Source organism: Pteronotus mesoamericanus, unplaced genomic scaffold (genome assembly GCF_021234165.1).
Source record: "Pteronotus mesoamericanus isolate MK-2021 breed Mesoamerican mustached bat unplaced genomic scaffold, CSHL_Meso_final contig_116, whole genome shotgun sequence".
NCBI lineage: Eukaryota > Metazoa > Chordata > Mammalia > Chiroptera > Mormoopidae > Pteronotus > Pteronotus mesoamericanus.
In genome coordinates, this window is record NW_026555027.1 from 33548448 (window position 1) to 33565826 (window position 17379).

Here is a 17379-nt window from a genome sequence, read left to right on the forward strand (position 1 = left end):
TCATGCTTGGTCACCGATGGGGAGTGGCCGTAAGAGGTGCAGTCTCATTGCCACGGCAGCAGGTAGGCGCTTGGTCAGTGGCATGGCCACCCAGGCCTGGTACAGGTGCTGTGTGAGGCCAATATTCCAGATCTCAAGGAATCTGAGAGATTCTTCAGAGAGCCAGAGCCTGGGCCATGCCTGAAATAAGTAGGGAAGTCTAAAAACCTAAACATCAGTGTTTCCACAGGAGTGAAAGCAGCTGAGCATAAGTGTTTGTGTGACACACGCACTGAAAGTCGGCTTTGAATTTTTGTTGGAGGGTCCGGTTTCTGTGGTTGGTCCCAGTTTTACATTAGGTGGAGGAAGGGTAGTTAAAGAATCAACTACACCCTGAATCTATAAAATAAACAAGTCTCACAACCCAAAGTTTGCCTCCCTTTTCTTTTTTTTCCGTCATAAATTTAAGATCCTTACACCACTCAGAAGTGAATGGACTCCTGGTTGGTTTAAGATGACTCTGCTTTCTAAATATGCCAGCTTGAATCCATGCAGGGCCTGGCGTAGCAGAAGGAAAGCTACTGCGGCTCCTGGCAAGAAACTTCATACCTGCCGAGCAGACCCGTAACAGATTTCACCCTCAGGAAGATACTTACGGGGAGCACCTTCTGCCATCTCGATAGCGGTGATTCCCAGAGACCACAAGTCACTCTGGAAGAGAAGGAAGGCACAGACACATGCATAAGTGCAGCAAACAAAGGATAACTTGGTTAACCTGGTAATTGCTTCAGAACTGCCTGTGGGAAAGACATTCAGCCGCCTCTTTGCAAACCTATTTCAGCGGGGAAGCTTAACAGTGGCCACAGCCTCATTCACATTCATTGACAATACCTTTCACAGTGCCTGACACGCAGTGAGTTTCCAATAAATGTATGAAAAATGAATATACAGTTTTAAAAATTAATTTATCACTACTCTGGGTAGTGAACACACAATACAATATACAGATGATGTATTACAGAATTGTACACCTGAAACCTATATAATTTTATTAACCAAAGCCACCCCAATAAATTCAATGAAAATTAGTAATCACTAAAATTTACCTATTGTTTGAATTGTATGAAATTGCTGCTAATTGACTGTTTTTCACACTGTTATTGAGGTATGCTGTCATGTAATTAACTGCACATGTGTAAAGTATACCATTTGAAAAGGTCTGACATACGTATACACCGTTGAAACCATCGCTACAATCAAGATAATAAACTTATCCATCACCCCAAAAGGGTGCCACTTGTCTTACTGTTGTATCAGCTTTCTGCCCTTCTTGTCCCAAAAGCCCAGGTTCTCTTCCAAGAGAACCACTGATTCGCTTTCTGTCACTGTGGATTAGTTTGCACCTTGTACAGTTTTATATCAATGAAGTCATCCAGTTTATTTTACTTAGCATAATGCATTCAAGGTCCATCCATGTCCTAACATGTGTTAACACTTCATTCATTTTTATTGCTCAGTAGTGCCCCATTGTAAGGATATACTACAGTTTATCCATTCCCTGGTTGGTGGACATTTGGATGGTTTCCATTTTGAGTTATTACAAATAAAGCTGCTACATTAATCCCAAGTCTTTGTATGAATGCCTGCTTTTATTTATTTATTTTTTTAAGTAAATACCCAGGTGTGGAATGGCTGGCCCACTAGTTGATGCATATGAGGTGGGGCAAAAGTAGGTTTACAATGTTGTGAGTATGCAAAACAGAATTTATTCTTGTATTATTATTTATTAATTATTGTATTATTTTCCACACGAATAACTGTAAACCTATTTTTGCCCCATCCTGTACTTGTTTTTAACACAGAAAATCGACAATTTCATGAGGTTTAACCTAAACAGGGAAACTTTTGGATGGTGGTGATTGCTGATATATTTCCACTGCTTAGAACTGAGCCAGGCACTGTTCTGATATCTCTCTTGACTGAATAAACAATATCTTCTTTCTTGTAAGTAGGCTAATATGTAAATAGAGATTTATACCCTTATATTCTTTCTTATTATGCTCAGACTAATTTTGATGCTCTTACCAGAATTTTCTAGGCCAGTGTCTCACTCTGTACCTGTGCGATCTCCATTTCTAACAATATGTTTCTTCCCCACTCAGTGTCTGGCTCAGTAGCCTTTAAATATTGCATAGGAGGGAGTAACTCAAGAGATGGGGAAAACCAGGTTAGGAAACCCCAAAAAGATGCTTGCTACTTCAGCTTCCCAGTAGATTGGTACATTGTGAAATTTGTTTCAATGGCTCATAACCCTGATGAAGTCTCTCACCCTCTCATTTTAAATGTAGCCTGTATTTGGTATGTTATTCTTAATTTTCACCTGTAACCTCACTCAAATTATACAGAGATCAGAGGTAAATTATGTTTCCTTGAAATACCCATCAAACAAATGTCAAGGCCACATGAAGAGCAGACATACCTGGCAGAGAACTATGAAATTGACGATGAGTTGTTCCCTAGAACTAAACTTCTCAGTATCCTGTGAGTGACACCCAGTCTTATTCAGTATTTGGACAGAGGCTTGTACAATGTGGAGGAAGCTTACTAGGGTGTCTAGCCTCTTGCCTAACATGTAATCACTTCAGAGCAGGTGGCTGGGGCACACACTACATTAGGACCAAGGTGGGGATTCTTTAATTCATGAGCCTGTCAACCTGTTCACATAAATGTTGCAAGTTCCAGCTCAGCTGGGGATAACAACACACCTGCACAATACCACAGTGCTCAGATTCCAAGTAACTTCTCTGCATGGAACACAACTCAGAAAGGCAATTCTTGCTCCTTGTCTTCGTTTTATTTTAAGATACATTCAGAGTTGTTATTAAACACACACACACACACACACACACACACACACACACACAGAGCTTGCATGGCCTAGCAAGTCACTGAGTTTTCCTACAGTCTCCTGGCCTTGCTTAGTTAGTGAGGATCTTTCTGGAGCTAAACGGGAAAGCCTGGTCCACCTATTACAGTTTGGATCAGGAGCAGTAACTGGTAAAGATAAAAACACAGCTCTCTTGAACTTGAGGTTTTATTATGGTTGATTGATACAGACAACATTTTGGGAACATGACAGAAACAATGAGTCACTCACTGTGCAGGAAGCATTAAACAGGAAACACAGCCAGAAGAGTCTGGAAATGGGGGGTTGTGCTGTTGTGGTAAGATTCCGGGACCTCCGGGACCTCCAGGCCTTGAGAGTTCTACCATCCTTTCCCCAACATCCCTAGGAGTTGAGTGGTTCTGTACTGTGAAATGAGGTGCGCATATGGAGGTGAGCCCGGCTGTGAGCCCCTAGCCACCAAGGCAGGGTTACATTTCAGGGGCCTTCAAGTTTAGGAAGCTTAAGCCAGTTGCATCTGAAAGGAAATAATGACTCTGGGATGATAAGGTGCCAGGCCCGTTTCAGGTGGGTGAAGAAAACCCCCCAAAACGCAGGCTACTGTCTGCCTTTGGGTCTTTGCTCTAGCTGCCCCCTCCGTCAGCAGCAGCCATGAGGGCGCCTGAACCTCCCAAGGCAGTGCCAGTCCCTTCTTCCTTTCCCACGTTTGTCCCGCAGGAAACTGATATCCGAGGAAACAACTGTGTGACTTATTCATCACTGAATTGTTATATTTTGTGTTTATTATTTGCACCCCCTACAGCCCACACACACACACACACACACACACACACACACACACACACACACACGTGCGCGCGCGAGAACATAAGGTCCATGAGGGCAGGCATCTTTGCTTGGTTGGCTGGTGTACTCCAAGTATCTGGCACGTAGTAGGCACTTAATCAGTGTTTGTTAAATAAGTAAACAAATGAAAGATACATGAGAGACAGGAGCAAAACCTAAGTGTTCCAAGGCTATTAAATGCCTGGCAGAGCACCTAGTCCAGCAATTTTTCAACCTTTCTCATCTCATGGCGCACATACACTAGCCATGAACATTCTGCAGCACACCAAAAATATATATTAACTTTTTGCTGATCTGACTCAAAAAATAAGTATAACTTTGATTCATTCACACCGGATGACTATTGTTGTGTTGGCTGTTGTCATTTTTTTTATTTGACAGCCTAAGGGGAAAGAGGTCAGTGCCCCTGACTAAACAGCCAGGTACTGAATATTTTAAAAATCCTTGTGGCACACCAGTTAAAATTCACTGATCTAGTCTAATCATTTGTTTCACCGATGAGGAGAAACAGCTTATCCAAGATCACAGAGTAACTCGGCACCAGGTTTAGAACAGTGCTGGGTGTCCTGCCTCCTCAGCCAGTTCTGTTACCTGTCACCACAAAGGAAGGACCTGACTACTCACATTTTTAAAAAAACTTACCTGGGTCCATAAAATAAGATAGATTCTTACTTTGTCTACATGTAGCTGAAGGTGCTGAGACTCCATGAAGCAGCCCTCAAACCAATACTAGGAAACTGGCCTCAACTTTCTAGGGGCAGCTTGAAGAGTCTTTTAAGTCACACAGACCTGGATTCAAATCTAGGTTCCTAAAAACACTGCTCAGAGCTTAGCTTTCTGAACTGCACAGCAGATTACTGTGACATGTCTACATGCAGGTAGGCTGCCCAGCACAAAATCTGGCACACAGTGGCCTTGAGCATATTAATTTCCTTCTCTGTTACTATTAGGTAAAGACTGCTTTTGCCTGTGCAATTTAGTCGTCTGTGATGTCCCCCTATTTGGCTGTGGCAGCCACTGCCTGTTGGCTAACCCAACAGACATTCTCAACCCCCATTTCCTTTGTTGCCTCCACTGAAGAGTACAGGCAAGCCAAACGTGTTTGTCCAGATCACCTTACAGCTAAGGATGGCAATTAAGAATGTGACATAGTTGTGGCCAGTGAGACACAGGCAGACATCTTCTGGGAACTTCTGAGAAAGTTTTGCTTGTCCTGAAATAAGTCACAAATACAGCTGGTGTTTTGGCAACTCTTCCCTACTTCTTAGTGCCTTGAAGAAAAACATGCTACTTGGAGCTACAGCATCCATCTTGCCAACCTGAGGTAATAAGTCAACCAATGAATGATGACAGGGCAGAAAGGTAGGAGCCGAGGTTTTAAAGACATCAATGAGCCGCCACACCAACCTTGAACTGCCTGCATTTAGACCTCTAGTGACTTAAGAAACCTAAGTACAGCCAAAAGCATTCCTTACTGATAATATGTATACAGCAATGATTTGAGGAGGCATGCTTCAACAGCTGGGCAATGGAGAGGTCCCAGCTGTTAGGTGACAGGCGATCCTGGGTTTATCCCATAGGGAGCAGGAAGGGTCAATAAAGAGAGATGCTTCCTTTATTCAGTTGACAACATCTCAGATCCCCTCTTAGGTAGCTTTCCCCAAGTTCCCAAAACAACTCCTTCAAACCCAAGGTCACACTATCCCGACTCCTGTCACATCTCCTGTCACATGATCAGGCCATAAATCACTTCTTCTTTAAGCCCTCCTTTGATAGCATCATTAGGATCATTTTTTGCTACAGTTCTCATGTTTTCCAAAAGGAACATTTATATTTCTGGCCATTTTTATAGAGAGAGAACTGCCTGAAAGCTATGCTTAACTGCCCATGCTAGAGAGCAATGAATGTCCTTGACAGGCCTTGTCTAAGCCTTTGGATGCATTAGCAAGTCCCACAGACACTGCAGGACTTAAATATGGGAGAAAGTGTTCCAATTACACCTGGCAAGACAGATCACAGGAGACGGGAAAAGGAAGCAGGAGGAACAAGATGAGGAGAGCCAGGGAGAGATAAGTTTCTTCCGTGGCCATGGCATAACTCGTTTTGGCAGGAGCTCAGTGATTCGTTGTTCCACAGGTGCTATGCCGCCTGCCCTGTGGCATGTTTAGTAGCCCAGTCCTGTGTGCATGACAAACAGAACAGAGGCAAATTTTAGTGCCTCTGAGGAGGCAGAGGCAAGCACACAACTTCTGACTGGTGGAAGGCCACCTGGCATGCAGGCGACTTGAACACAACAAAATAGCAGTTGTTCAGGGGCTGGGCTGCCCAACATGTGAAGAAAAGAACATTTTCAGATGGCCGATCCAGCCACACAGAGAAGGAGGTGGTGTGGCACAGGAAAAGAGCCCCAGAGTGCAGGGAGAGGCAGGAAGGGCTCATCTGGGCAGCCCCGTACACCTAGGCTTCCCTCAGTTTGGACACAACTAGCTTGGGCAAGCCATTTAACTCCTCTGAGGCCATTTCCTCAACTGTGATGTGAAGAGAACACCTATCTCTCAAGGTTAAAGCAATAATTCAATAAGATAATACGTGTAAAGTACATAACACAATGAAGTGCACATAGTGGGTATCTTAAAAATATGGTGCAGATAGACCCTGAGGATCAATTATTATTGACTGGCAGTTCAGCCACCACACCTGAGTCAGGTAAGGCGGTACTCCCAGAATAAGGTGGTATGATGCAGGAGTAACCAGGAAGTTTACAGGAAGCAAACAGGTAAGGGCACGTGTTTCCTCATCCAGCCTTGCAGTCTCCTCCTACTGGAAGAGCCTAAGAAGAAGCCAGGTGGGTCTAGGGGAGCTGAGCCCTAGACACATCCTCGCAAAGCAGAGGCTAGGTAGCAAGGTAGTCTAGACTTGATAGACAGTAACTTAATCATGGGCATGACAAGAACAATGGTTTCACGGACCAGAAAAATCTTTTATTCTGTAACTTATTTGTTACTCTGTTTTTGGAAATGTTCAGCTGGATGAAGGAAATTATAATTATTGTGTGTGGTGCTGAAGGGCAGTACTTTAAACTAGAGATAGGAATTACAGAGAAGCGGATTCTGGCTTAACATAAGCAGACAATTAGAGGTGTTTGAGACAAGGATGAGGTTGGAATCACATTATACTGATGGTTTTTTGAGGGCAAAAAATGGCCCCAAGTAGCAGTGCCTACATATTACATACACACAAGTATTAACTATCGTATATCCAAGTACTTACATATGTTAGACACTGAACTGTTTTATGTGCTAGCTCACTTTAATCTAACATAGCCTTAATAATATACGATTTATTATTCCCATCTTATAGATTCAGAAAGGTTAAATAACTTCCCTGAGGTAATATTGTGAACAGGTCAATATTGTAAACAGTCCTCTCCAACTGCAAAAGCCTGACTCTTATTTACTATGTCATACACTTACTTACTTCATTATATATAAACAGAATCAAGGTGGTGAGTTCAGGGTCACCAGGATGTTCAAGCACAGGTGGTTATTAGTCACCCCATTTCATGAATAACACAAACTGAGGGTGATAATCTCCAGTCCCTTTTTCATCTACACTTGTTATCTGACTGAAGGGAAAATGCTGGAAGAATAGCTTGTTCTTTTCACTGGGGAGTCAGCCTGTAGCCTGCAGGAGGTGCTGGTGTGTCTGACTAAGGAATCTTAGACAAGCAGGTGTGAGCGTGGAGCAAGAAGAAATATGTTTAATAGCCGTTTCTGCTTCCCACTGGTGATAACAACATGGTGTTGGTATCATCCGACCCTCCTTCTGAATAGGGATAGGACCTTTGTTTGAATCTCAGTGGACAGAGGCCAGGCCTTGTTTAAGAGCAAAGCTCGCGTTCTGCAATCGGAATATTGTCTCCTCGTGTGACACCCTGCGTGCATCTAGGTGACTCCCCGCCTAGGCAGGTTACTCTCTTCCTCTCCAGCTAAGCCTCTTACCTAGAGTAGCTCTTTTCATCCTGCCTGAATAAAGCCAATTATCTGTAACACAGAGAATGAGTACCTGCTCTACAGGCAGTGCACAATATCCCCCAAGCCCTGGAGGAGAAATGCATGTCTGCGAGCAATGCGTAGCACCCGTGTGCTAAGCCTCATGAACGGAGTGTAGGTGAATAGCAGGCAACATTAGTGCAGTCTGGGCCAGAAGATGGGGTGGGGGATGGAGGCTGAGGGGATGTGCCATTTCACTCTACACTGTACTTTACTAACTTAATATAAAAGCAAAGCCAGTTTTGGGGGGCAGAACAGACAGAAAGATATATAAAATAAACATTTTAAGTTCTCCACCCACATGTCCTACATCCATGGGATGGGAGGGAAAAAGACTACCCTATGTGTACTATATTGTGAGTTGCTCTTTGCACCTAACACTATCTTGGGATCTGCCCAACTTCAATATGGATGCTACCTTGCTGTTTACTTAAATGGCTACATCATATTCCACTGGACAGATGCATTAGTTTTTATTCAACCCGTTCCCTGTTGATGGGCTTTTGGCTGCAGAGAAATTTCTTTGGTAAGTGGTGTGTTAAAGCAGTAAGTATATCGGGTTATAAAATACTTGACAAATCCCATCCAACTGAAATGAAATTCAAATAAAAAAAATAACAATTTAAACAGCCTAGAAACCTTGAACAGTTTTATTAATTTCAAATTTCTTGAATGCTTATTATTAAATGAGAAAGCTTTCATTATTGCCCCACATACTTATCAGGAAAATGAAACCTTTCCTTTTGCTTGAAGTGTTTTGACAGAATTTCTGAAAACAAGAAAGGAAGGGCCTCTGGGGGAAAGTGAGCACACCAGGCAAACGAGCTTCTGGCGCTCCTCCTTAGGAGAGGGGTTATTTTCAGGCAGTACTTCCTGCGCCGGGTAGATACCAGACAAACCCAGATTGCGATAAAAAGCAGGAGCTCTTCAGACTATTTTTCCACAGAGGCCCTTGTTTTACTGAAGTACTGCTGTTTTTAGAAAAAATTTATAGCAGTTTTTAAAGACATCTTAGGCAACTCAAAGAATTTATAATAATCAATAAATAATAAATCAAAAAACAAGTCAAATAAAAGCAAACTACACTCTTCTCCTTTGCATTCTGTCTTCGTTTTTAAACGAAGGGCTTTTGTGGTAGGGACTCTCACAAAGTCCAATGGCTTTCAAGTCATCTTTTATTTGAAACATGCCCTCTAGGCTGACAGTATCTGTGGCCCAAGGAAGCCCAAAGGGATGACATCAAGTTCTGAGGCTGGGGTACCTGGCTTGGTCAAACGGGCTACCAAGCACGTGGTACCAAACCTTTGAACTTTGATGGGGCTGCCATATGAACTTTATGGTCAAGAGCTGCACACACAGGTACAACCTGACTAATTCCTTACGCATAGTGGATATTCAATAAATATGCACTGAGCAAATGAATAAATGGCTTTGAAAGTCGAAGTACTGGCAAGTTGTCTCCTGGTGACAAACTATATTCCTAAGAATAGTGAACAGAAGAAGGGATAAGATCTGGTATCAAGAAAAAAGTAGAAAAATTATTCAAAGCATAACTTTCTTCTCTGGTTCAGGATAAAACTGTGACATGGTTGAAACAAATCTTCCAAGAACCCCCAAACCTCCCTTTCTGCCCGTTCTTCCTTATTTTCACCCTTTTGTCAAGTTCCCTCTCTGATCGATGACAAGTGACCACTGAAGCTCATTTTCTTGCCGTGACTTCCTCCTCTGTACACACTAGGCTCAGGACAATCCTTACAAACTAATTCACACTAAGGTCGAAATGACTGATACAGTTGAATCTTTACTCTCATCAGGATTCCTCATTTTTTAAATAAAAGATACAGAATGAACCTTCGATTCTTTCATGTCTCAGCCTCCTTTTATAGTCACATGAAGTTCCTAGGACCTCTGATACCACCTTGTTCAACATGATTCACCCTGTTGTCACTCATACACCAGGCTTTGTCCACAATGAGAATTACTACACTGGGCTTGAAGTTTTTCACTGAGCACAAACTACATTCCCTAGCATACTCTGAGGAAAGAGGACCAAGACACAGGTTTAATTCCAAGCTTTAACTTGGCCAGAAGAAAGTTCTATTCTACTTACTCTACTGAAAACAATGAAACAACAGAGATTTATTTTATGTCACAGAACAAAAGTCCAAATACACTGTAGCTAGTTATAACACACCCAGCTGAAAGGCTAAGCTAAGGGTTGAAGTCTGCAACACTCTGATTCTCCATGGTGTGTTATAAACTAGTCTAAAATATCTGTGGCCAGATGTAGACCACTTAATACTTATTAAGTATGACCATAGTTTAAAGAAATGCTTACAGCCAATTATGATACACATGTCTGGTCTGAGACATATATTTTGTAGAGACTCCTCTGAAGGGATTCGCAAATTAAATTATTTAAAAGTGCTTATCATTAGCAGTTTAAATAAATGACATTTATTTTGGCAAGAGGTTAATTTTTAACTTGGCAACTGTTTCCAGACAGATTATTGTCAGGTTATGACAGTGACTAACCTTGGAAACAAGAGGAATTTATAGATCATTTTGTTTTCAGACCTTCAAGCTTGCATTTCTCCAAAGAGGCCAATAATTTTGTCAATGCGCGGGGACACTGGGTCCTAAAAACACTGCAATGTTTGCATCTTTCTGACCTGATTTCAATAATAACCCCACATATGGAGAACTAAAAATGTTCTTTAAAACAGAAATTCTTCAAATATACTCTACAGAGGCTGTTTTGTTGGTAAATTGAAGATTTACATAGAACATCTTAGAGGTTCAGGGTAGTACAGGGTGAGACAAAGTAGGTATACAGTTGTGAGAACATGAAACACAGAGTTTATTCTTGTACTATTATTTATTAATTATTGTATTATTTTCCATACAAACAACTGTAAACCTGCTTTTGCCCCATCCTGTATATTGGGAAGAGCTCTGAACAGAGAGTTGGGAGATCTGGGTTCAAGTTTCAACTCTGAGAAGATCACTAACTGGGTGTACACTTGCAAATGCCTCAGAACTGCCTCAGTTTCCTCATCTGGAAGATGAGGCCATTTTGAGATGATCACTGAAGCCCTTTAGGAAAAAGTCCACGCACACGAAACCAGCCTGGGTAGCATCAGGTTTTGCCCAAGGTGGTCCTGGGAGCTGCACAAAGACCACGCGGTGTCGCTCCATCTACTGGACAGTCTAAAAACCCACAATGCCTATGCCCCAGCTGCCCCTGATTTTAATGTCTTGACTTTCAGCCACAATTCATGACAACAATGTCACCTGACATTGCAGCTATTGATGGGACAGTAACCCCAAATTATTGGTTAGCAGAATGAAAAAGAGAAGTGTTTTCTTGGAGAAAGGAACAACTGTCACCTCTCTACTTAAGCAGTACTTGGGATTTATTAACAAATTACTAATTTATAGTAACACAGTTATAAACCATAAATAAAATTTCTATGAAACACCACAATAGGCAACAGAAACACCATAAAGTAGCTACCAACATCCCATTTGGTTCCAACATCTCATTTGGTTCTTATTAAACAGAAACTCCAATAATTGAACTTTAAGCAATGTAGAAATGAGTAAGTCTGATTATTGTTAATCAGAAAAAGATGACCCAAGACAAAAAATTCCTATCTTGTTTTTTTAACATAAAAAGTTATCAGATTATGTACTTTGAAAAACATCTAAACTATAAGCAACACAGAAATCTGTTTCCTAATTAGAAGTGAGAGTAAATCGAAAAGAACATAGAAAATGGTTTAAACTTTTTTACAAATAAGCAATCAGATATGATGGACGACTTCATTAAAAAGATTCTCACTAGAATGTCTAATCATTTTAAATTCAAATATTGCTTTTTAGTTCTTCCTTTGGATTATATAAATAGTAAACCCAAAGCCATGAGTGGATTCTCTGAAAGATTCAGGGTGATATTTTGCACATAGATTTGAAACATAATGAAGAAGTAACAAGTTATACCTTGAAATCATATGTCGCATCTGGGTTTTCATCACAGGCAATAACTTCCGGCGCCATCCAGTAGGGAGTGCCGATGAAAGTATTCCTCCTGCCCACTGTTCGGTCAAGCTGGGCACTGACTCCAAAGTCCACTAGTGAAGAGAAGGCAAATGTACGAAGTCAATGGTTTTTATATGATGGTAAGATGAATGTGTAGTTTTTGTTAAAATATACATAACATAAAATTTAGCATTTTAACCATTTTCAAGTTCTGTAGCATTAAGACATTCACATGGTTGTGAACCATCACCACCACTCAATTCCAGAACTTCTTCATCTTCCCCAAATGAATCTCTATACCCATCAAACAATAACTACCCCTTTTTCCCAACCCCTGGCAAGTACCATTCTGCTGTCTGTCTTTATGAATCTGACTACTATGGGTACATCATATAAGTGGAATCATACAGTAGTTGTCTTTTTTGTGACTGGCTAACTTCACTTAGCATAATGTTTTCAGGATTAATTCATGTTGCAGCATAGCTCAGACGTTCCTTCGCTTTTTAAAGATGAATAATATCCCATTGTACATAAGTGCCCCATTTTATTTATCCATTCACCTGTTGATGGACACTTGGTGGCTTCCTCTTTTTTACTATTGTGAATGAATATTTTTAAATTGCATGTGTAAATGAATAAAGTGTGCCAAGGAGGAATCATAAAGTTGTTATATTTGGTTATACCAAGGCTCCATGGGGACCAAAAATAGCTATTAAATAAAAAGCAAGCGTGATTGTCACTTTAAAGGGTAATATTTAAGGGATTCAAAGAAAGTGATTAAGAACTAAGTCTCTGGGGTCAGACTAAGTTTGCATCCCATTTCTGCCACTTCTTCCTAGTGATGTGACCTAGGGCGAGGATATCAACCTCTCTGAACTTCTGTTTCCTGATCTATTAAATGAAGATGATGATGTCTACGTAGGGTTGGTATGATGTTTATGTGAGATAATATTTGTAAAGGTGACTTATATGGGGCCTGGTGTATAATATTCTCTCAACAATAACTGATAACTAGTGATGGGTAAATATTCTGAGAATAGCTTTTCTAGTCACTATACATATAACTGCTTTTGTTATATAATGCAAGCTTTTTTTGTTAAACAAGGAATATTCGTGAGATGAAAGTTTGGCCTTAAATGCTAAGTTAAAAAAATTATATACTTTAATAAGAAAATGTAAGAACCAATGTTTGAAATATAAACATAAGATATATTTAAATCTCTGAAAGTAAACAGCCACACTAAAGGTGATTCTCTTCTGGGAGACAAATTGTATATCCTAAGAGGATTTGTCCATTTATGCTCTTCTTCATATACATCAGGCAGACAAGTGCATGCTGAGGTTCTCTACCACATCTGGACAATCTCAGATTCATTGCGGGAAGGGCTCTAATGGACAGCACCAGAGAAAAGGATTCCCTCACTGACAACTCTGGCAGATGAAAGTGGGTTAATCAGGATGCATGTAAAGTAGACTACTGGGCATCCATTTTTCACAGGCGCCCTAGGTAATAATAAAATCAATGTAAATTTAACTTAAAACACATGGGAACGGAGCTGTAATTCATTATTCTAAATATGTCTAACTGGATATTTTTAATAAAAAACGGGTCACCATTGTTCTGGTATAGCAATAATGTAAACAAACAGTAAGATATAAGAAAACATTTCAAGGTCAGCCACTTCTAATCTAACGAGTCTTCGCTTAAAAAAAAAGAAAACTTCAATTATTTCTACACATTGATTAAGCACACGGTTCTGTGTTTGGCATATTGCATATCAACTCACTCCTCAAAGTGCTTTTTAGAAAATGTTTTTGAGCGCTGGCTGCTGTGACTCAGTTGACTGGGTGTTGTTCTGCAAACCCAAAGGTCACTTGTTCGATTCCTGGTCAGGGCCCATGTCTGGGTTGCAGGTTTGGTCCCCAGAAGGAGCACATGCGAGAGGCAACAGACTGATGTTTCTCTCTCACATCAAGTTTTCTCTCCTTCTCTTTCTCCCTCCCTTTCCCTCTCTCTCTCAAATCAATAAAAAGAAAAAAAACGTGTTTTTGAAATAGACAAAGAAAAATTTCCCTTTCCATTCATAGTACAATGACTTCCAAATCCACAGTGCTGAATTTACATTCATTACAAAAAAACCCCCAAAACAGTTGTTGTAATAACCTTATCAATTCCTTCAATTTCCAGGCTCACTGAATTCTGTTCTTACCTAGTTTAACTTCTGCATTTTCAGTCAGCAAGACATTTTGCCCTTTAATATCTCGATGAATCACTTTATGCTGGTGCAGGTGACTTAGCCCCTGGAGTGAGGGAGAGTTGAAAAGGGTTAATAGGAACATAGGCCAAGATGCAAATAAACTATTTCAGGTGTTAATGATCCAAAAAAAGGATGGAGACCCATCCAGAAATACTTTCATTATTATAGTCACATCTTTCATGTTCTAAGCCATAGGCAATTGATCAATATAAACTGAAATACGGAGGCAGCCCTTGCAATGCATGACGCTGTGCTAAATGAAATGCATTCATACCTGCTCTGATCTCAGGAAGTACAGGGGAGATGATACGGTTCAGCATGCCCGAGCTGTGCTAACAGTACTGTGAAAAGTGAGGACTGCCTGTCTCTGCTAGTTTGTAACAGGAACATCTACAGAGACTATGAACAGAAAACTAACCATATTCAATGGAATCCTCCAATTTTGGGGGCAATATTTGAATTTAAATCCTACCTCCTATTATACAAATTTAATTAAGCACAATAAACTATTGTTCATTACAGCCATGAAATTTTGCATTGGCTTTAGCCAATGTGGCTCACATTACAAAAAACAAGGCAACAATTTCTATTTCCTTTGTTGGCATTCAACACTGTCATTTTTAGTGTTTTATGACACTTGTGACTTTGTGTTCATTTTATGAAATAATTATTCAGCAACATTCAAGACACTGTGTTCCATTTCTCCATGAATTATTCTGATTTTGGCTTGTTTTCATGATGTAAATTCTAATCTACAGACTTGTGCTACAGTAGTCAAATATTTTTTTCAGATAAAAATGTAACCTAAAAGAATCTAAAATTAGAATATCAAAGCTAATTACATTATGCTAACAACTGCTAATTCAAGGTAGAATTTAATACTTAAGTATTGTTATTTTATTATTTATGATTTTCTGTACTTTTATTGGACTTCCCAAAAAGTTTGGTGTTTTCCATTAGATGGTTCTAGTAGCACTTAGGTGTCTTTAACTTCCTTCAAAACAATTTTGTTAGATTGTATTGTGACAGCTGTCATATCAGCATGCATTAAAAACAACTTATCAAAATTGGTGAAATTTTGTCTAGCCATTTTAATATTGAAGATGGAAGAAAATACGCAACATTTTTGGGATAGTATGCTTTATTAATTCAAGAAATGTAAAAATGCAACTGAAACACAAGAAAATATTTGTGCAGTGTATGGGGAAGGTGCTGTGAGTGACCAAACCCGTCAAATTGGTTTGCAAAGTTTCATGCTGGAGATTTCCTGCTAGACGATACTCCACCATCAGGTAGACCAGTTGAAGTTCATAGTGATCAAATCAAGGCATTAAACTGAGAACAATCAATATTATACCACGCTGGAGAGAGCAGACATACTCAAAATATCCGAATCCTTAAAGTTACTGATGAAAATGAAAAATGTGTCTTTTATTTTACGGAGAAAACTAAACGGATTTTTTGGCTAACCCAATAATTTTTTACACAACAATAATACCATGGTATGAAAGATGAGGTTGACATGAAAAGAAACAAAACGAAATACCTAAATTCTCTTGTTGAAAAAATTCAGCATGAGAATATGGATGCCCAGAAAGATCCACGTATATGTTTAGGCATATCAGTAAATACAAACCATGTGACAGAACTGTTGAGGCAGTGGTTTGGGCCTTTAAAAATTCTCTCTCTTATCTAGTCAGTGTGGCTCAGGGTAGGCATCAAGCAGATTAAAATGTATGGTTTTTATAACATATTAACATCCTATGAATCCTTAAGAGAGGAGCTGAAAATCCCATTCCCTCCTCATCACCAAAGTGGATGGAAGCAGACACAAGAGCACATAAGTGAGACAAAGGTTGTACTTAATGAGATCGTATGATGCATGGAGGGTCACCTCTGAAACTTCTTGTCATCAAATGTCTCTGACAATGAGCCACCTTATCTCAAATGCCAGTAGGTTGAGAGAATGACTGCATTGGAAGAAGGAAGAAAACAGTTGTTTTCAAATATTTTAAAACTAGGTATTGAGAGATACTCACTGGAAGGAAACCTCCCTGCTGCTTTTAGAACCCTGAAAGTCATAGGATCAGTCCCCTGCAAGGTTACCCAACAGCGCAGAAAGGCATATTACACAGAACCAGCCCTGAAGACCCAATAGATTCTTGGTATCCACAGAGTGGTCTGGATGACTAAAAAAGTCATCATACTTTCTCAGAATGACTAAAATTTTAAGTCAGAAATTCAAATTAAGTTCACACAATGGCATATTGATACTTGACATAAATGTCAGATTTGCGGGAGATTAGCAGCTGTACTTTCTTGCTTCCCCCTCAAATTTTGTTTTGTGTTCTGTTTGAGAAATATTTTTCCTACTTCAAAACCATGGAGGTATTACGCTATGCTTCTCTTAAGAGCTTTATTTTTTCATCTTTATGTCTATAATCCAGCTGGAATTAATTTTTGAATATGTAATAAGCAGGTGTCAAGCTTCATGCTTTCACATGGATATTCAATTGACCTTGTTTACTGAGAAGAGCACCCTTTCCCCGGGCACTGCAGCGGTTCCTTTGTCATAAATCAGGTGTCCCGAGAAAGCGGGTCTGTTCCCGGGCTCTCGATTTCCTTGGCCATTTGTCTAGTCTTGTGACTTTACTGCTCTGTTCTAATTACTTAGTAGCTTTTATAATAAGTCCTGATAACTAGCAGCATACATCTTTCAACTTTGTTCTCAAGATTGCCCTGATTGTTTTTAGCTTTCTGCATTTCCATATAATGTTTTAAAAATCAGCTTGTCAATATCGACAGATATACCTAAAACAATTTTCACAGGGAGTTCAAGGAAACCATGGATCAAGTTGGGGAGAAGTAACATCTTTACGGTATTGAACATTCTAATCTGTGAACTGGTATACACCTCCATTTATTAAGGTCTTCTTTAATTTTTCTCAGTAATATTTTGAAGTTTTTGGTGAAGTTGTTTACATCTTTCTGTAAACTTATTTCTAAGTATTTGATTTTTATGCTATTATCAATGTTATCATTTTAAAATAACATTTTGTATTTTTTTGCTTACTCTATCTCTCAAAGGAATGTCTTGGACACATTGTAAAAACAGTTTTAACTTTTGTTTCTTTAAATGAAGAAGGTAGAGGTTAAAAATATATAATGATTGGCAAGACGATCTAGTAAGAATGCTCAGTGGACATGTAATAGCCTCCAGGTTAGTGGCAAGAGAGAATTAAACGAGTCTGAATGAAATAAACCTGACCAACTGCCTTCTCTCTGAACTGAGCTTGGC

General features: G+C 39.8%; 1 protein-coding gene across 6 annotated transcripts in view; it reads right to left on the reverse strand.

Annotated features, from left to right (window-relative positions):
- TNIK (TRAF2 and NCK interacting kinase) overlaps positions 1 to 17379 on the reverse strand; it is a 341917-nt gene that overhangs the window by 109566 nt on the left and 214972 nt on the right. For all 6 annotated transcript variants that reach the window (XM_054580511.1, XM_054580502.1, XM_054580527.1 and 3 more), the window contains exons 6-8: positions 14034 to 14124; positions 11785 to 11915; positions 636 to 690 (exon numbers count right to left, since the gene is read on the reverse strand). In XM_054580511.1, the coding sequence (XP_054436486.1) occupies positions 636 to 690; positions 11785 to 11915; positions 14034 to 14124 (277 nt within the window). The remainder of the gene's footprint in view (positions 1 to 635; positions 691 to 11784; positions 11916 to 14033; positions 14125 to 17379) is intronic.